Source organism: Anguilla rostrata, chromosome 2 (genome assembly GCF_018555375.3).
Source record: "Anguilla rostrata isolate EN2019 chromosome 2, ASM1855537v3, whole genome shotgun sequence".
NCBI lineage: Eukaryota > Metazoa > Chordata > Actinopteri > Anguilliformes > Anguillidae > Anguilla > Anguilla rostrata.
The window spans coordinates 9,728,866-9,749,059 of record NC_057934.1 but is presented as its reverse complement, the minus strand read 5'-3'; the positions used below and the strand labels follow the sequence as shown (position 1 = coordinate 9,749,059).

The 20,194-nt window shown below is 45.9% G+C and overlaps 1 protein-coding gene across 1 annotated transcript in view; it reads left to right on the top strand.

Annotated features, from left to right (window-relative positions):
• LOC135249568 (echinoderm microtubule-associated protein-like 6) overlaps nucleotides 1-20,032 on the top strand; it is a 35,670-nt gene extending 15,638 nt beyond the window's left edge. The window contains exons 12-42 of the mRNA XM_064325178.1: nucleotides 331-437; nucleotides 1,030-1,148; nucleotides 1,399-1,585; nucleotides 1,838-1,943; nucleotides 3,099-3,192; nucleotides 3,295-3,395; nucleotides 3,814-4,016; nucleotides 5,122-5,233; nucleotides 5,551-5,678; nucleotides 5,857-5,998; nucleotides 6,215-6,367; nucleotides 6,700-6,831; nucleotides 7,235-7,323; nucleotides 7,619-7,786; nucleotides 8,370-8,577; nucleotides 8,912-9,038; nucleotides 10,115-10,196; nucleotides 10,510-10,639; nucleotides 11,020-11,118; nucleotides 11,649-11,669; nucleotides 12,669-12,842; nucleotides 13,139-13,347; nucleotides 13,785-13,942; nucleotides 14,071-14,185; nucleotides 14,361-14,549; nucleotides 14,966-15,138; nucleotides 15,606-15,768; nucleotides 15,943-16,046; nucleotides 16,556-16,709; nucleotides 17,164-17,264; nucleotides 17,454-20,032. Of these exons, the coding sequence (XP_064181248.1) occupies nucleotides 331-437; nucleotides 1,030-1,148; nucleotides 1,399-1,585; nucleotides 1,838-1,943; nucleotides 3,099-3,192; nucleotides 3,295-3,395; nucleotides 3,814-4,016; nucleotides 5,122-5,233; nucleotides 5,551-5,678; nucleotides 5,857-5,998; nucleotides 6,215-6,367; nucleotides 6,700-6,831; nucleotides 7,235-7,323; nucleotides 7,619-7,786; nucleotides 8,370-8,577; nucleotides 8,912-9,038; nucleotides 10,115-10,196; nucleotides 10,510-10,639; nucleotides 11,020-11,118; nucleotides 11,649-11,669; nucleotides 12,669-12,842; nucleotides 13,139-13,347; nucleotides 13,785-13,942; nucleotides 14,071-14,185; nucleotides 14,361-14,549; nucleotides 14,966-15,138; nucleotides 15,606-15,768; nucleotides 15,943-16,046; nucleotides 16,556-16,709; nucleotides 17,164-17,264; nucleotides 17,454-17,478 (4,073 nt within the window). The 3' untranslated portion in view covers nucleotides 17,479-20,032. The remainder of the gene's footprint in view (nucleotides 1-330; nucleotides 438-1,029; nucleotides 1,149-1,398; nucleotides 1,586-1,837; nucleotides 1,944-3,098; nucleotides 3,193-3,294; nucleotides 3,396-3,813; nucleotides 4,017-5,121; nucleotides 5,234-5,550; nucleotides 5,679-5,856; nucleotides 5,999-6,214; nucleotides 6,368-6,699; nucleotides 6,832-7,234; nucleotides 7,324-7,618; nucleotides 7,787-8,369; nucleotides 8,578-8,911; nucleotides 9,039-10,114; nucleotides 10,197-10,509; nucleotides 10,640-11,019; nucleotides 11,119-11,648; nucleotides 11,670-12,668; nucleotides 12,843-13,138; nucleotides 13,348-13,784; nucleotides 13,943-14,070; nucleotides 14,186-14,360; nucleotides 14,550-14,965; nucleotides 15,139-15,605; nucleotides 15,769-15,942; nucleotides 16,047-16,555; nucleotides 16,710-17,163; nucleotides 17,265-17,453) is intronic.
• The last annotated feature ends 162 nt before the right edge of the window (nucleotides 20,033-20,194 follow it).

Genomic DNA, 20,194 nt, shown 5'->3' with positions numbered 1-20,194 from the left:
ATTATTGTTGTTGTTCTCTTAATATGCAATAGAGCCCAGATAATGAAGGACCTGCTCCAATCCCATAAGACATTCATGCTGCCAGCAGAGTTGAGCATCTGTTATGGGGATTTTTCAATTAATTTATGGAATTTAAGTTAATTTCCTGAACTGACAGAACCTCCAGCCCTGATTCCAGTGTCTCAAAGGTGTATCCCACCTCTTTTGCCCCCTTGCCCCTCTGTTCTGCCATACCCATCTGCTCCACCCCCCTGATCCACCCCTTCTGCCCCGCCCGTCTTCCCCACCACTCTGCTCCACCCCTATGCTCCAACCCATTCCCATCCCCAGAGGGGTATGCTGACTCCAACAGTGAGGCGTCGGACTCTGACCTATCAGATGTCCCAGAGCTGGACTCAGACATCGAGCAAGAGGCCCAGATGAGCTATGAGCGGCAGGTACAGGCAACACCTCCTGGGGGGTCCTTAAAATTGGGATCCTATTCTCTATTCGTGATGTCAGGGTCTGTTTCCCATTTGGCAGCTGTAATACATGGTAACCATATGGAAAAGTGCTGATCATCTTCACAGCTAATTGGCCATTTAGCTTTCTGTTTCAGAGCCGGTGGCCAGAATTATATTAGCCCTGCCCCAGTCCCTATGTACAGCATGTTGTAGGTGTAGGTGCCCTGTTCCAGGTGTGGTGACTGTGACTTTGGGGCAGGTGTGGTGACTCTGACTCTGGTCCTGGCAGGTTTATGAGGACTGTGACTGTGGTTCTGGCAAGTGTATAAGGACTGTAAGGGCTGAGACTGTGGTGCTGCTGGGTGTATAAAGACTGTGACTGGTGTTCTGGCAGTTGTATAAGGACTGTGACTGTGGTTCTGGCAGGTGTATAAGGACTGTGACTGGTGTTCTGGCAGTTGTATAAGGACTGTGACTGTGGTTCTGGCAGGTGTATAAGGACTGTGACTGTGGTTCTGGCAGGTGTATAAGGACTGTGATTGGCGTTCTGGTGGGTGTATAAGGACTGTGACTGTGGTTCTGGCAGGTGTATAAGGAGGACCTCCCCCAGCTGAAGCAGCAGGGTCGGGAACAGAAGCAGCTGCTCAGCTCACTCACACGGCAGAAGGCTCCAGAGGAGAGGCTGCGGCTTCAGTTTGTCCACGGGTGAGATGGCAGCGCTACGTATTGATACAGGAGTTATGCACAATGCTAACATAGCCAACAGTGCTGCGATACGTGCAATGCTACCATGCTAATATAGCAAACAGCGCTAAGATACACGCGATGCTAACAGTGCAAACAGCGCTGAGTTACACACAACGCTAGCATAGCCAACAGCACTGAAGTGCTAAAGTGTGTGGGTCCCTGTGGGTACTGGGGCTAGGTGCTAATGCTAACGCATGTGTCCCTGCAGGTACCGCGGCTGGGACTGTAGGAATAACTTGTTCTACACGCAGACGGGGGAGGTGGTGTACCATGTGGCGGCCGTGGCCGTCGTCTACAACCGGCAGCAGCACTCGCAGCGCTTCTACCTGGGCCACGACGACGACATCCTCAGCCTGGCCGTGCACCCGCTCAAGGACTATGTGGCAACCGGGCAGGTAGAGCCAAAATGGCTGCCTCTATGAGACCTGATTTTTAACTGTTTTCTTTATCCCCACTTCAGATTCACATTTCAATGCAAATAAGAATGTGAGCGTGAGATCAACAGTATAATCATAAATTATGTGTTATTATGTATTGTGACGTTTGTCCAATGTGCTTTTTCTGCAATGGAGTCCTTCAGCTGAAGACAAAAATCACTTTTTAAATAGAATGGAACTGAAATTGTGTGTGTGTGTGTGTGTGTTCAGGTGGGACGGGATCCTGCTATCCACATCTGGGACATCCAGAGCCTCAAGTGCTTATCACTCCTGAAGGGCCATCACCAGAGAGGGGTGTGTGCACTGGAGTTCACAGGTAAAAGTGCTGCACCACCTAATTTTTATTATTATTGTTACTGGCTCATCACCACCCTGTTTTTGAGGACTTTTTTGTTATTATTTATTTTGCTGTTAAGCAGTAGGAAGTGAAGATTGATTGGCTGATATTTATCAATCCTGGGGTTAGAACCATGTTAAGTGTCACCATTTTAAAAATTCAGGGGACGAATCAGCGAGCTGTACAGATCAATTACAAATAGTCACAAGACAATGATTTCTGTCTGTATTGTTCTTTTATTAGCTCCTTTAAAGCGTTTTATATCTCCAATTAAAATGATAATATTTCATTTTTATTCATTATGCTGTAATTATGCAAATGACATGTTCCTCCTGCCTGGTCCCATATAGTGGTGGGAGAGGTGGATGAGGGTTATCTTACAGTCTGTCTGATTTAACAGATGTGTGCCGAATATTATTCACTTGGGTGCCGCGTCGGCCTCCCAAACGCACATTTGCATACAGATGGGACTTCCCAGCTGCTCCAAGGTGGTTTAATGATTAATGTCCTCAGTGGAGGAGGACATCGTGAGGAGTGCTCAGCAGCTCGAACTCCAGTCCTGCTGGGATCTTAAACTCCAGTCCCGCAGGGGATATCAAACTCCAGTCCCACAGGGGATATCAAACTCCAGTCCTGCGGGGATCTCAAACTCCAGTCCTGGAGGGCAGCAGTGTCTGTATGTTTTTGGGATTTCCTTTCAAATCAACAGCCAAGGTCTGTGTACTCTTCAGCAAATTAGTATCTTTAAATGAAGCAATTAAGTGTTGAAGCAGACTGAGAACCAGCAGAAACCGTGAGCCTCCAGGGCAGGTGTTTGAGATCCCCGCTGCCTTCGTAACAGTGCTCTGTTTTCACACCTGTGCAGGTGAGAAAGGGTAAGTGTAATGCTACAGCAGTGGTACCTCAGCCCTGTTCCTAGAGATCTGCTGTCCTGTAGGTTTCCATTCCCACCCTAACAAAGCACACGTCATCCAACAGCTAGAGGTCTCCTCGAGGTGTGCCAAATTAGGGTTGAAATGAAAACCTGCAGGACGGTAGATCTCCAGGAACAGGGTTGGTTAGCACTGCGCTAAAGCCTGCGGGCACGCTGTGTGTGCCTGTGCCGTGAGTGTTTTGCTATGTCTTGCCCTGCAGCTGACGGGAAGAACCTGATATCGATTGGAATCGATGACGGTCACATGATAGCGATATGGGACTGGAAGAAGGGCGAGAAGCTGGCGACCGCAAGGTAATACACGTCAGCCTGTAGAGACGCACCTGACTGCAGGTTAAACCTCTGTCTGAATTATACATGGTGTGTCTGTCTGTCTGTCTGTCTGTCTGACCCCAGGGGACACAAGGACAAGCTGTTTGTGGTGAAGAGTAACCCGTTTCGGATGGACAAGCTGGTCACCGTAGGCGTGAAGCACATCAAGTTCTGGCAGCACACAGGTACTGGTCCTCTTCTAATCAGATTTCTGCACAAACAAGAGTGGTTATTCACCCCCCACGCACACACACGCATGCATGCAAGTTCACACACACATGCAAGCACATACGCATACACACACATTCCTGCACAAACACAAGCAATTAAACATGGGGGTGCCTTTTTGCCTACAGCGAATAAGGGTCCAGCTTACCAGTGGTGCCCTTTTCCATAAAATGCCCCCAACCTAATCATTTACATCCCTGGTTTGTTTGTGTGGGTGGCAGACCTGGGTCTCTTTATGATTTTAAGTAATTCTTATGCCTTGAAGCTCAGGTTTTAAATTGTTATATTTTAAAAGGAGGTCTGAGGTTTTGTGTTAATATATTTTGTAGGTGGGTGTTGGGGGTTGTGAGGTTTTAAATGGTGGATCTTTTTTAGGCGGGGGTCTGACATTTAAACGTGGGGTCTTCGGGAACCTGGGCAAGCTGGAGACGATGATGTCGGCGTGCTACGGGCGGGCGGAGGAGCTGGTGTTCTCGGGCGGAGCCACGGGGGACGTGTTCATTTGGAAGGACATCAAGCTGGTGAAGACTGTCAAAGCCCACGATGGGCCCGTGTTCGCCATGTACTCTCTGGACAAGGTAGGGGGCGCCACTGAGCAGTGCCAAAACAGAGCCTCAGAGCTGGGTTCAGCTGCGAATGGGGGGACAGAAATGAACCAATCACTGTTTTCAACCTGTTATTTATTTTTGCTTGTTTTAAGTGTACCAGTTATCTGATCGACTCATTGGCAAGTTATTCTAAAGTTTTATCTAAACTATGCTTCATACAGCTTACATTTTCTCATATCTGATTAGTGAATGTCAGCAATACGTTCAGTTTAGAAAATCAATTTTAATCCACAAATTAAAAGTATAGATTATTCAATTAACTACCACATGAGCTTTCACCACAATATAAAATAAAAGCTGACAAACACACTTGAGAATATTGGTGCTTCTTTATAAATTCTCTGCTCCTCCTGTTTGTGTATATAATTGCAGTGGCAGTATCAGGAACTTAAGAGAATGGATAATGAGTTAGTTCCAAATGCACAGCATTGTAAATTGCACTTCTGAGACAAAAGTTTGAATGAGCTTTGCATTTTTGAAGTGTAACTAAAACAAAAGCGCCTCAGTTACAGTATTGGTCATGCTGTATTCCTTAAGGGGCTGTTTTGCAGAAACGTGAGCCACTCTCTTTAATAAGAGCTGAAGTTATGAAGCACTCAGCTGGATTGCTTGCAGATTTTGAAAGCTTCTTGCTAAGCCCTGCTGGGTGTGGCCCACAGCCATATTCAGTCCCACTGCAGACCTGGACAGGCAAAATTAAACAAGGACACAGTCCCCTTCTGAACAGTTTTTGGAAGTCTTTGCTTGGGGCTAGACAAAGGCGATGACATAGGCTCTGCACTAAAGGAACAGCTAAAACAGGCTCTGTAATGAGAACACAGCTAACACAGGCTCTGTACCGATTGTTGTTAACTCAGGCTGTAATGAAAGGACAGTTGACACAGGCTTTGTAATGAAGGCACAGTTAACACAGGCTCTGTATCGAGGGCACAGATAGCACTATCTCTGTACAGAGAGCACAGATAACATGGGCTCCGTACTGATGGTCGTTAACACAGACTGTACTGAAAGCACAGTTAACACAGGCGCTGAGTCTGTACCCAAAGCACAGTCAGCAGCCTCTCCTTCCCTGCAGGGTTTTGTTACAGGAGGAAAAGACGGAGTGGTGGAGCTGTGGGACGACATGTTCGAGCGCTGCCTGAAGACCTACGCCATCAAGAGACTGGCACTGACCCCTGCGTCCAAGGGTGCGTGAGCTCACAGCCTGCTCCTTGTCCTGTGCTGCCCCCTGCTGGACTCCCCTGTAATTACCAATGGTCTCTGTGCACTCCTGTTGGCATTTAGAAACCAGGTAATATGGAGAAGTGTCGGCAATGATGGCATGTGATGTCACAACTCTCCTTGTCCAATGATGTTAATGTTGGTAATGTTTGCATGCCGAGGGGTGTGCTGGTGAGATCTGCAGAGACCTGGGAGGATGGGCTGTGTAAGAGTTCTTAGGTGGTGTTTCGGTTGTGGATGCTCAGTTTATGATGGTTGCTGTTTGCGCTGTTTGTACCTGCAGGGTTGCTGCTGGAGGATAACCCCGCTGTGAGGGCCATCACTCTGGGCCACGGACGCATCCTGGTGGGCACCAAGAACGGGGAGGTCCTGGAAATTGACAAGAGCGGCCCGATGACCCTGCTGGTACAGGTGTGTGTGCGAGTGCTTCTGCGCGGGCATGTGAGAGTGAGTGCTTCTGCTTGGGGTCACATGGAGGATGAGATTTGGGCGGGAGTTCAGGAGTTTTATTGAGGGCTGTGTTTTAGAATCATATGGAAGGAGAGATTTGTGGGAGGGGTCAGGGGTTTGATTGACGGCTGTATTTTAGGGTCACATGGAGGGGGAGGTTTGGGGTCTGGCGGCTCACCCGCTGCTCCCCATGTGCTCCACGGTGAGCGACGACAAGACCCTTCGCATCTGGGAGCTCTCAGCCAATCACCGCATGGTTGCCGTGCGCAAGCTCAAGCGAGGTACCACACCCACTGACACGCCTCTTTGCCTTATATGGTCTTTTACACATACCCCAATGTGTAGGACAATCACCACTCACACTTTTTTATCTAGTTCAACCCTTAGCTGCCTTCTATGTTTCAAATATCCCACTGTAGCTCTTCTCTACAATTTTAAATGTGTCTGTGTGCATGTGCGCGTATGTGTGTGTGTGTGTGTGTGTGTGTGTGTTTCAGGTGGACGATGCTGTGCCTTCTCCCCGGATGGGAAGGCCCTAGCAGTGGGGCTAAATGACGGCAGCTTCCTGGTGGTGAACGCTGACACGCTGGAGGACATGGTGTCTTTCCATCACAGGAGGGATATCATCTCTGATGTCAGATTCTCACCAGGTAGCTCCTCCCCTTCCTGTCTCTCTGACCCAACATTACTTTAACCTTTCTGCAACATTGTGCCAACAAGACTAACCTTAGCACAACATTACAGAAGCACTGTGGTAACGTGTATTATTCTGGTTCACTCATTCTCTTGGCTGTGAAAGTATAATCTCCAGACTTTAGCATGCTACCATTTGTGTCTAGGCACCACTAGTGATGTGTCTAAATAAAGATCCAGGAAACATAAGTATCTACAAGCAAAGGCAAAGTGATTATCGATATCCATTCAGCCAAACCTATAATCTGTCACTGAGGGAGAAGCTGTTTTTCTCATTTCTGGCTCCCAGATTCTGGTAAATACCTGGCGGTGGCATCTCATGACTCTTTTGTGGATATCTACAACGTGCTGACCAGCAAGAGGGTGGGCATCTGTAAGGGGGCGTCCAGCTACATCAGACACATCGACTGGGATACCCGTGGTAAGGCATCTGATTGGTCTGTGTGAAGCAGAGGGGTCATTCAGAGGCGTCTGATTGGTCTGCGTGTGGCAGAGGGGTCAGTCACAGTCACTAGTTGTGCTGTGTTTTATGTTATTTATGTTATGTAATGCTATGCTCTATGTTATGCTATGTTATATTATGCTATGTTATGCTATGTTACGTTCTATTATTTCTTATTGTGTTATGTAATATAATACTCCATGGATGGGAAAGCCATGGCTGTAAAATTACAGAATATTTTTGTGGTATTAAAGATAGATAAAAAAAATAGATAGATAATATAAAATAAGAAATAATAATTTGTAATAACAGAAATGATTTTATTTATTTTTATCATGATATGAAATTGCCATTTTTGTTGTTGTTTCACTCTAAAATGCAGGTAAATTACTTCAAGTCAATTCAGGTGCCAAAGAGCAATTATTCTTTGAAGCCCCAAGAGGGAAGAGGCAAACGATCCCATCCACAGAGGTGGGAAACACAGAATTTACACTACGAATATTCAGCCAATCATGATTTAAAAATGCCAATCAATACAGTTGTCATAAAACAATGATATAGCAAAAAATCTTTCCTATAGAAATTTTTTCTCACAAAGGATTGACTCTTTAAGGAACGTTTGAGGAAATCCCTGTTAGCATCTGGATCCTTCTGCAGAGGAGAAGTAAAGGGGACGGGGGGGAGCACCAGAGCTCAACATCTGGGCCGTTTATAGAGTCTGTGCTGTGAGTAATCAGGTGAATGAACATTCCTTTCTCCCACACAGGTGGAGAAGGTGGAGTGGGCCACCTGGACCTCGGTTTTGGGGCCTACCTGCGAGGGGATCTGGGCCCCCCACAGCGACGTCAACGCCGCCGCCCTCACCCGGGAGCGCACGCTCCTGGCCACCGGCGATGATTTTGGCTTTGTCAAGCTGTTCACCTACCCCGTGAAGGTGAGATCACAGATTAGAGATTTAGAGCAGATCGGGTGATGCTGTAGATTTATGTACTGGCTACTACTATTGGTTTTCGGCATTGTTTCTGCTAAATGCCTAAATCTTCAAATAATAATAAAATTTAGTAAACTGTAATGTAGTGTCATTTATGTAATTTAATGCCGTGCAATGTAATGTAGCATAGTGTGATGTAGTCTAATGTATTGTAGTATAATGTAATATTGTGTAATGTAATGTAGTCTATGACATTTTGTGTAGTCTAATGTAGTGTAATGAAATAGTGTAGTGGTATGTAGTGTAGTATAGTGTAATGTAATGTAGTGTAGTGTAGTACAGTGTAACTTAGTGTAATGTAGTGTAGTACAGTACAGTGTAGTTTAGTGTAATGTAGTGTAGTGTATTGTAGTGTATTGTAGGTAGTTAGTAGTGTAGTAGTAATGTAGTGTAGTGTATTTTAGTGTTATGTAGTGTAATTTAGTGTAATGTAGTACAGTGTAGTTTAGTGTAATGCAGTGTATTGTAGTGTAATGTAGTGTAGTATAGTTTTATGTAGTTTAATGTAATTTCGCTGTCTCTGCAGGGGCTGCATGCCAAGTTTAAACGGTACGTGGGCCACAGCGCCCATGTGACCAACGTGCGCTGGTCGCAGGACGACGGCTCGCTGCTGACGGTGGGCGGGGCCGACACGGCGCTGATGATCTGGGCGCGGGAGCCGGGGGGAGGGGGAAACCGTGAGAACAAACCCGTGGACAGCGAGGAGTCCGACGACGACGCCGAGGAGGACGGCGGTAAGCTGAACTCACTGGAAAGAGTGGATCTCTGACTGATTACCTGGGACTGAAAGGTGTGTGTATGTGTGTGCATGTGTAGAAGTGTGTATGAGTGAGAGAGAGGTGTGTGAGTGTGCAAGTTTTAGGATGGTGGTAGGTGTATGTAAGTATAGGATAGTAACAGGTATGTGCCGGTTGGTTTAGGATGGTAACAGGTGTGTGCCTGTATAGGATAGTAACAGGTGTGTGCCTAGGATAGTATCAGGTGTATATGCAGGTTAATGAGAGAGACAGAGAGGTGTGTTTGTGCACGATACAGGTCCCTAGGAGACTGACTGCTGTTTATTTGTAGGGTATGACAGTGACGTTGCCCGGGAGAAGGTGACGGACTACGTCTCTAAGATCTATGCAGAAAACATCCGGCAGATGACTGGTACCAAACCCCACCACCAGCAAAAGGAGGCCCTGCCGGAGGAGAGGTGTGTTCAGTCCCACAATGCACCTGTGCTGTCTGTCAGATGTATCCATAGAGATTAGGTCATTCATGCTACCGTGTCCTGATACAGTCCACTGCACAGTAACACCAGAACTCTTCTAAAGGCTGCTTTCATTCTTCCTGAAACTAAAGAAGGGGTGGAGCTATCAGTGACTCACTGATATGATATGTTAATATGATATTTCATTTATATTGTATTATTGAAATAAAATAGTCTATGAGGCTAGTCATCTAAAATGAAATGTTCAAGTGGTTTGTTTTTGATAGTTTCAGTTGCGTGTTGCTGCCACCTAGTGCTTTTTTGAGGCACTCAAAAAATTAGGATGGGTGAAAAACGATATATAATCAATTCATTTGGAAGTTTTTTATTATGAAAGATGCATTTCACTGAAACAAATACCAAAATACATAATTCTGTAGTTTTATTTGCAAAAATGCACTAACCTCATAATTCAACCCAATTTTCATAACCTTAACTCTAATTGTAACTCTGAACCCTATTTCCAGCCCTAGATTTTTTTTATTAAGATGAATGAAAAATAATTTGAAAATGATCATCTCAAAAATGGAAATTTGTTTTAATTTATGAAAAATGTATTTTACTATCTAACTCTGTCTTAATCCAAGGGTTTATTCGCAGTTTTAATTCCAGGTTTACTCACTGTTGATTCCATATTTGCTCACAGTCTTAATCCCAGGTTTATTTACAGTTTTAATCCCAGGTTTACTCACAGTATTAATCACAGGTTTATTTACAGTTTTAATCCCAGGTTTACTCACAGTATTAATCACAGGTTTATTTACAGTCTTAATCGCAGACTTACTCACAGTTCTAAAGACAGGTTTAAGACTCATCCTACATGGCTAAACTGTGTTGTCTCTGTTGGAGCTTTTATAGCTGTATGGTACGTAACCTACATTCCTGTCAAACACAAAATGTACCGGCTGCTGCTTATTATACATATGTTTGACATCCCTTTTTATTATTATTCCCCTATCCCTATTATTATTATTATTGATTTATTTTTCATTAATTAAAATTCATTATGTTGTATGCAGCCGGCCCCCAGTTAGCAGAGGTGCCCCATTGCCTGAAAAACTACAGAAGAACAACGTCACGAAGAAGAATAAAATGGTGGAGGTCTGTCGGACCCGCTTCTCATTTAAGTACATTCAGCTCTTTAATAAAAGTCATGTTGCAGGGTTGTGTGTACGCATCATCACTGTGCATAATACTCAAGTTTCGTGGACTATATTTCAGGGTGTATGTCATTCAATTGTCCTTGGTTTGTATTTACTTCGTTGTTGCTTTGGAGAGGGTTGTATGTTAAATGCGTACTTGTGAAAGTCCTGTGTTCTAATCCGGCCCCTTCCCCGCCTGTCCTGTGTTATGATTGGGCCCATCCCTGCCTGTCCTGTGTTTGACCCGGTTCTTCCCTGCGGTCCGTTTGCAGGACCTGGTGCTGGATCACGTGTTTGGGTACCGGGGCTTCGACTGTCGCAACAACCTGCATTACCTCAACGATGGCGCTGACATCATCTTCCACACCGCGGCGGCCGCCGTGGTGCAGAACCTCTCCATGGGTACGTCCACTATTAAACGCTCTCTTCCTGCGTGGCAGGAAGTTCAGGGGAAGATAATTAACTCTGCACATAAACGTCCGAGCTACAGGGGTATCCATGACTGAGAGGCTAAGGGGACTGTTCAGTCTGAGTGAGCAAAGGGGCATTCAGGCCTTCCAGTTTAGCCTTTAGTCCCTAATTGTGACTAACAAGCATTTCATTAGCCATTTGCTATTGTGAGCATTTTCTGCTATAGACAGTTTCATGCTGCTGTGTGAATCAAGTAAAAAGAAACTTGATGAAATGTGTTAATAATAATACAAAAAAACATTACATACAGAAAAAGTCACCGCCCCTCCCCCACTGCACTGACACCCCTACCTCCCCTAATCTGCCCTCAGGAACCCAGAGTTTCTACCTGGAGCACACAGATGACATCCTATGTCTGACTGTCAATCAGCACCCTAAATTCCAAAATGTCATAGCGACGGGACAGATTGGTGAGTGTGTGCACTGCCTCCAGGGCCCTGTGTACATGTGTGTGTGGGTGTGCTCATGGAGAACATAGGTTCATTATATTTGAGATCCGTTCCAATCAGGGGATAATCTTTATTCAGCACTATTTTGAAGCACTATTTCATTGATTGATTGATTGATTGATTGAAGTGGAATGAAAACTAAAATTCCTGGGGGGTCTGATCAAATGATTACTATTTCAAAAACAAGTATACAAATTTTGCTATTTTTGCTGTTGAAGTCTAGTCTGTAAATTACTTGTGCTTATGCTTTTTCTTTTATTGCTAGGCTGTTGCATTCAGCTCAGCTCCTCAGGGGCACTTTTCACTGGTGAACCACATGCTGCTCTCACCATTAGTTTTGTCCTGGGCTCTGCTGTGTTTCTGTTTGCATTGCATTGAGTGCTTGACCTTTCTCCTGCTGTGCTCTGTGTGCTCGAGGTGTACAAATGAATGACTTACTCCAGCTGCTTTCTTTTGACATTTCCTCATTTCTCATTGGCCACACATCACAGGTGATGTCACAGACCTCCCAGGTAAGATAGCCCCATTCTCAGTCCTCATTCCCTCAGCTTCCAGTTGGTTTACGCATGACTTAGGCCCCTCCCCCTTTTCCCCAGGGTTTTTGAGTTATGAGAATATCATCACTAGCTCTGAGAATATTTCAGCATAATTAAATCATGAAACATTAATATTTTAACAGTGAACGTAGTAAGAGACATAAATTCTTTATATTAAATATACTCAAAATAATAAAATTTTTACAAGGAAACATGGTTGAACTAATTTATTATGAAAAAATGTATTTCACTGAAAAAATATCAGAATACATAAAGAAACAGTGATACTTTGAAAAAATTAAAAAAGTTCTATTACCAAAAACTAACCCCAAACACTGAGCATAATCCAAAACCTTCATCAGCTTTAACAATTACTGTATGTCTAACCCTAACAACAAATCTAAATATTAATCCTAACCCTAACCCTCATTCTAACCCTAAATCCTATTCTTGCTTGAGGCATCTGAAATGTTTCTATTTATGTTTCTATTATTTAATATGGATGAAAAAAAATTTACGTACATGTATAAATGAGATGAAATGTATCTCACTGACAAAACATGAATATACTTTTACTCCAGTGTTGTGTCTGAGTAGTTACCCCAGTGTTGTGTCTCAGTAGTAACTCCAGTGTTGTTTCTGAGCAGTTACTCCAGTGTTGTTTATGAGTAGTTACCCCAGTTCTAACAAGTTGGCATGCCCCTTTATATTCCGATATCTCTCCATCCCTTAATCTTCTGCTCTTTCCCACATCCATCATCAAAGCATTGTCCATTTATTTGTCCATCATATCCTGTTTGTGATTGGCTCCCCAGCAGAAGAAGGAGGGGCCAAATGATTCACTTCAAGTTGATTCACTTGTCTGCAAAAGCTCTCTGTGTCCATGGAAACTGTCACCGTAGAGACATGTGCATCTCTGCACACCCTGCATTATGAGACGTGTGATGGTTAACCCCGCCCCCTCTCATGCCGCAGGCACCTCCCCCTGCATCCACGTGTGGGACGCCGCGAGCAAGCAGACGCTGTCCGTCCTGCGCTGCTCGCACGGGAAGGGCGTCGGCTACGTCAACTTCAGCGCCACGGGCAAGCTGCTGCTCTCTGTGGGGGTGGAGCCAGAACACTTGCTGACCGTCTGGCGCTGGCAGGAAGGTGGGCCCGAGGTCACTTCCTGTCCTGGGAGGTCACAGTAAATGACTGGTCAAATGAAGGGCAGTTTAAAAATCTATCACATAGCACTACAATAGGAATAAAAAATAAACAAATAATTGAAAACAAATAGTCCTGAATTAAGTTTGTCCTCTGTCCCTCTGTACTCCTCTCTCTATCCCTCTGTACCTGTCTCTCTATCCCTCTGTAGCCCTCCCTCTATCTCTCTTTTACTCTGTGCAAATTCATTTCGCTCTGTGTAACTGTGTAAGTCCATTTCTCTCTGTGTAACTGTTCAGGGGCCAAAGTGACCAGTAAAGGGGGCCACATGGACCGGATCTTCGTGGTGGAGTTCCGGCCGGACTCTGACACGCAGTTCGTGTCGGTGGGGATCAAACACATAAAGTTCTGGACGCTGGCGGGGGGGTCCCTCATGTATAAAAAAGGGGTGATCGGCTCTGTGGAGGATGGCAAAATGCAGACTATGCTGTCTGTGGCTTTTGGTGCTGTGAGTATCTCTGTCACTGCATTTCCCCTGACTGACATCGTCTCTGTCCCTCTCGTCAAATCATACAGTATATATAAATATACACAGCATCTGGCTAATAAAAGAAAGTGTGCTGAGTGTGAGTGTGTTACTGTATTGGAGTGCTGGTAGGTGTGGAGTGTGATGGTTTTGTTACTGTATTGGGGAAGTGTGCTGAGAGTGTATGGAAGTTGCTAGTAATGTGTTGTGGAATGTGCGAGTGGAGTGTGACTTGTTGGAAATGTGCTGAGTGTGTTGTGTTACTGTATTGGGGAAGTGTGCTGAGAGTAAGTGTGTTATGGAAGTGTGCTGAGTGTGCTGTGTTACTGTGTTGTGTAATTGTGTTGGGAAAGTGCTCTGAGTGTGTTGTGTTATTGTGTTATGGAAGTGTGCTGAGTGTGCTGTGTTGTTTTACCCAGAATAACCTGACTTTCACTGGTGCCATAAACGGGGACGTGTTCGTGTGGCGGGATCACTTCCTGGTGCGCGTGGTGGCCAAAGCTCACTCCGGCCCGGTGTTCACCATGTACACCACGCTGAGAGACGGCCTCATCGTCACCGGCGGCAAGGAGAGACCGTGAGTAACCAGCAAACACGTGTGTGTGGACAGGGCAGTGAGATGTGTGGGCGGGACAGTGGGAGGTGTGGGCGGAGCAGTGATCGGTGTGGGCGGGGCTCTGAGTGAGGTAGGCTTGTCTCCTTCAGGACTAAGGAGGGCGGGGCAGTGAAGCTCTGGGATCAGGAGATGAAGCGCTGTCGGGCCTTCCAGCTGGAGACCGGCCAGGCGGTGGAGAATGTGCGGTCCGTGTGCCGGGGGAAGGTAAAACCTGTCTCTGACCAATCGCATGCAACACAGTCTGTCTCTGACCAATCACATGCTACACAGCCAATCACAGGCAACACAGCATGGCTCTGACCAATGACATGCAGCTCAACCTGTCACTTAAAGATGAATCTTATTTAACTGCATGGCCTCCCCATCATTTATACTGAAGGGTAAGATCCTGGTGGGGACGAAGGATGGTGAGATCATCGAGGTGGGGGAGAAGAACGCCGCCTCCAACATCATGATGAACGGGCACATGCAGGGGGAGATCTGGGGCCTGGCCACACACCCCTCCAAAGACACGTTCATCTCTGCCAGCGACGACGGGACCATCCGCATCTGGGACCTGGCGGACAAAGTGAGGAGAAGGGGCGGGGCCATGGGTGGGGCCACAGGGGTCAGTCATGGGGTGTGGCTCACCCTGAGAACACTAGAGAATTCCTATTTGATTCTGGTGAGAATGTTCCCCCATCTAAGAAAAGCTTAGTGTTCCAAACAAGTTCCGCCAAAGTTACAGAAGAATGCCCCAGGTAAGCATCGAAGGGACATCCAGGAACTGTTTTAAAAGCTGGGAGCGTTTAAACTCAACTTTTTCTGAACAAAAAGCAGTGTGGATCTGGGAAATGATTGTGCTGTTTAACCTTGGGATCAGTATTTTTACACCACAGCAGTCAGGATTAGGCCTTGTTAACCCCCCCGCTGTGGTTTAAAAATAGCCTGGGAGTCTGTGTCCTTGTGCTGCTCAGACCCCCCCGTGTGTCCCCCCCCCCTCAGAAACTGCTGAATAAAGTGAGCCTGGGCCAGCCGGCGAAGTGCGCCTGCTACAGCCCTGAGGGCGAGATGGTGTCCATCGGCCTGCAGAACGGGGAGTTCATCGTCCTCATGGTCGCCTCGCTCACCGTCTGGGGGAAGAAGCGGGACCGCAGCGTCCCCGTGCAGGACGTCCGGTGAGCGTGGGGCGCAGGGGGATGCCGAGGGGGGATGGTGAGGGGTGGTGAGGGGTGAGCAGGCGGGCAGGCAGGGCAAGGGCAGGAGACACTAAGGGGAGGGCCTTGAATACATGAAGCTCTTCAGCTGCTTTTAAAATATGAAAACACTCCTGCAGATCCATGAGAATCTGCATCCAAATGTTACTGAACCAATACGCAGTGCGGTCACAACAGTGCAGTCAATCCAATGAGTTCAGTGCTGGATCCTGGTGAAAGAAATCGTCTTTAAGGTGCCAGTAATCTGTCAGGATGTATGCAGTTCTGTGGGGATTACCTGTGTCCAGGGGGTTAAAAGTTACTTCACATAAAGTATCTGACCGAGGGATTTGTTTGAGGGGGACTGGGGGTGAGGGTTATCTCAGCCATCAGGGGGGCAGGTATCCAGGTTGTGAGGGGGTCCCGTCCCGTCTCTGTCTCCCCGCCAGGTTCAGCCCGGACGGCCGGCTGCTGGCGGTGGGCGCGCTGGAGGGCACGGTGGATTTCTATGACCTGACGCTGGGCCCCGCCCTCAATCGCATCGGCTTCTGTAAAGACGTGCCCAGCTTCGTCATCCAGATGGACTTCAGTGCCGACAGCAAGTATATCCAGGTAGCAGTGTTCCGTCCATCCATTAATTATCTATACGCGCTTATTCCTGGTCGGGGTGTACTGTACTTGGACAGAGACCACAGGCCCCAGCTCTAAAGCTCTAATGAGGCAACCTGTCTGGGGAGGGTAAGTGCGGTCGTCATGGTAATAAGCTCTGTGGGCGTGTTCCTGCAGGTGTCCACTGGGGCCTACAGGCGGCAGGTGTACGAGGTGCCCACAGGGAGGCCGGTGTCTGAGCAGACCGTCATCGACAGGATCACCTGGGCCACCTGGACCAGGTGAGTTAGAAAACTCAAGTCCCGTAGGACTGTGAGTCCCCACTCCCAGTCCCCAGTCTCTCTCTCTCTCTCACTCGCCCTCTGTCTTGCTCTCTCTCTCTTTCTCTTGCTCACTCTCTCTTGCTCTCTCTCTTTCTCCTCTCTGCTCTCTCTCCCTTTCTGCCCTCTCTCCCTCCTTTATTCTGAATTCTTCACAGACAAATTACCACCCAATTATCATATCCCAATATGCATTTCAAAAAGCAATGTAAATTACCGCCCACACTAAGCAATTAAGTATTAATTAGAAATGAAGACATTAAGTAATATTTATTTTTAAATATACACGGTTCTTCCAGACTGTGTGCTTGGAGGCCCTGATAACAATCAGGTGGGCAGAGGGCAATCAATACAGTGCAGTCTGTGAGTCTGTGCAGGATGATTAGAGCTGGAGTCTGATATTATAGTGATACAGAGAGAGACGGTGAGGATTGGTCTGCTGTCTGTGACCTGTGACCTCTGACCTGCAGTGTTCTGGGAGATGAAGTCCTTGGGATCTGGCCGCGGAACTCAGAGAAGGCGGATGTGAACTGTGCCTGCGTGTCGCATGCTGGGCTCAACGTTGCCACCGGGGACGACTTCGGCCTGGTCAAGCTCTTCGACTTCCCCTGCACCGAGAAATTTGTGAGCAGTATTCTTTCAACATTCATTCAACATTGCCTTAGTATTCAAACAACACTGATTTAATTGCACACTGGAAAAAAATTGAAATTGTAAGGAAGGCCTTCAGTAGGTTTAATGAGTTTTGTTTGATTTTTTACTCTGTACATAATTGGCCTCTCTCTGCCATACTCAACTATGATGTGTGTGTGTGTGCATTTGTCTAGATATTACTTGCCATGTATTGTATGTAAAACGTGCCTGACTTGGCTATAAATGACATCATAAACACCAAGGTTTTTTTAACTATATTATTAGTGTACAAATTAATTTACCATAAAAAGTTCCCCTGGAACTTTCTGCAATCACACACAATAAATTCCCATCTGCCAACATCCTAGAGGTTAAGGGACCAGCAGGTCTCCACATTCTACATGGACAGCATTTGTCATGCAGCACTCCTGTGCGCCCCCTGCAGGCCAAACACAAGCGCTACTTCGGCCACTCCGCTCACGTGACCAACATTCGCTTCTCCCACGACGACAAGTACGTCATCAGCACCGGAGGCCACGACCACAGGTAACCCACTATGGACATACTATAACTACACTATGAACTGTACTAAAATATACTCGAAACATGTTACCTTCGTCGGAAATATAATGACATTTCTCAACATTAAAACAGAAAAGTACTGGTGCTGTGCCAGGTGTTAACTGCTAGGTGAGCCCAGCAGGCGAGCTGAGCGTCCTCTGTTCTCTCTCGCAGTGTTTTCATATGGAAGTGCCTCTGACAGAGAAGCTTCCGGAAGGCCGCCGTAGTCCGCTTCCCGTTCCGACGCCTCGAACGTCTGGCCGCTGCGAACCTCTTCCTGATATGCTGCATTCACATATTCCTCCCGCTAAACCGCGGTGCTGCAGGCCCCTCCCTGCGGGGCGGGGCTGCAGGGTGGGTGTGCTCTGCAATAACTCACAAATACCGCTTTATAACTGTTCACAATCAGTTTATAAGTGCTTTCGATCTCTCTGTGACTGTCAAGAAGGACCTAATAACTATCAGTACTATCTATATATCATAACTGTCTGTAATCGCATTCTGTCTGTAATTCATTCACTGTTCATTATTACAGAAACTGTCCATAATCACTCAATAACTATCAGTAGGTACTTAATTATCAGTACGCATGGTCTACAGTAACGTCATAGCTGTGTAAGAACTTGCCTGTCAAAAGGAACCTAATCAATGTCCATATGCGTGTAATAGCTGTGGTAATTGAATTGTCCACGAGAACTTGGTGCTCAGTTGGAGCCAGGCTTTGATCCTCTGTGAAGGTGTACACAGATTTTGGACATATTTATATTTTTGGCTGCTGTAGAATGATTCTGTGGAATATGGACCTTTGTTTACATTCTTGCACACACTGAGCTGAAAGTGACAGCAGGTGCAGGTGTGAACACTGTCAATCAAATCAAGAATTTGGCTGCATGGTTTCCCAGCTGCAATGTTTTACAAAAAGCCTTTTAACATGTGCAAGTGCCTAATATATTTTTTTACACTATCTGGTGCTACCAATTGTGAACTGAGGGCTGTCAATCAAGTTCTTATCATTCCCTCAGTACGCGGAAAGGTTTTGTGGTTTTGCACAGAAATTGTGGCGTGTGATTGGTTGATGTATTTATCTGACCACTTCCACCAGGAAATATCTAAACACAAGGTGCTCAGGAGTTATCCCGGGGGTTAGTAATGTACTAACAGGAGGGCTCCTGTGTGTTCTAAAGTATTTTTTTATTTTTGTATCGTTCAAAATGTTACTGTATCTGTATGTATTTAAATAGTTATCCAACTCGTATGAAATAGTAGTGTTTGTCTGGGGGTGGGGGGTTGTAAGAGGTTGGTGTGATCATTGTTCTGGGGGGGGGGGGGGGGTTTACAGGTTAACAGTAAGGATGGATGCTAAACCATCTTGTTTTTCCAAAAACACTTCCTGCTGTATGAGGACTATACCATTCTCAGTAAAAGAACAGGAGACAATCTGTTGGAGACCAAGGGTGGAGTGGTCAAATCAAAAGAGAGCATGTCCACTGCCCAAACCACCCTGTGCCTCAGCCACTCACAGCCACACCCTACTCCCTCTATTCCAGGGATGAAAGATCTGTAGATATGTGGATTTCCATGTATCAACCTTTTTTTTTTCTTTTTTTTATTGAAACCTTGTGCAGTTGAAACTTCCACACAAGCTAAACCAGTGAGTAATGAGAAGATTTTTTTGCTGCAATCATGTATGCACCTCGTACTCGATGCTGCTGAGCCCGTCTACCCCTCCACAGGTGTCAGTCACACCTGGCCCTCTCTTACCTGCAAGGTGTAGCTCGTCTTGCTGCAGTCCACCCTCTGCTTACCAGAATCAGCAGTGGCTGTGGAATCTTCTTCACCGTTACATTCATGCTAATGTGCACTGAATGAAAGCGATGCTTTAAATCAGGGCTGCCCAACCCTGTTCCTGGAGGTCTACCATCCTATAGGTTTTCACTCCAGCCCTAACAAAGCACCTCATTCAACAGCTAGAGGTCTCCCTGAGCTGCTAATTAGTAGAATCAGGTGTGTAAAATTTTAATGAAAACCTACAGGACTGTAGATCTCCAAGAACACGGTCGGCCTGTCATGCTCTAAATGTACAAGCCGTCAAAGTTTTGACAAAGAGCATTTTTTATTTATTTAGGGATAACCTTTTTATTTTTAGAACCTGTAGAATGATGTTAATAGATGATGAGTGGAAAGAAATGTATTCAGATGTTCAACGTGATATGGATTAAAAACATGACGATAAATGATGTAATGGACTTGGTATTACTTTTCTTCTTGAAATCTTGTAACAATAACATTCATCCCCAAATTAAATCAAAATCCTGGAAATGACACATTTCTGTGAGTCACCTGGGGGACTAGGAGTATTCTCATGAGGTGATGTGTTGGCATGGAAACAGCTTTGATTCCAGGATTTGGGACTGGGAGAACAGAAGCAGCATGGAGTTAGCCTCTGTGACATCATCAGTGACATCATCGACCTACTGAATATCCTCAGACAGGCACAATCAAACACAATGGTTCCCAACCCTCTTCCTGGAGCTCTACCATCCCTGTAGGTTTTCACTCCAACCCTAACAAAGCACACCTCAATCAAAAGCTAGAGATTGCATTGAGCTGCTAATTTCCACACAGACATAATCCATCTATTATTTCTCTTACTCAGACAGGCATAATCAATCTATCATATCTCCACACAGGCACAATCAGCCTAGCAAATCTAAAGAGATAATCGACCTACAGTATTCACCATACATTCACACATACACAGGCCTGGATTAAATTACAGACCACATTTGTACTTTGACATTAAATGGAAGATTTACTTTTTTCCTTCACTGACACTTTGGAGAGATCAGGGATCTGTGTTTGTAAGGACAAGCTGAGGCTTGCATACGAGTGACAGTAAAGGTTAATTACACAGT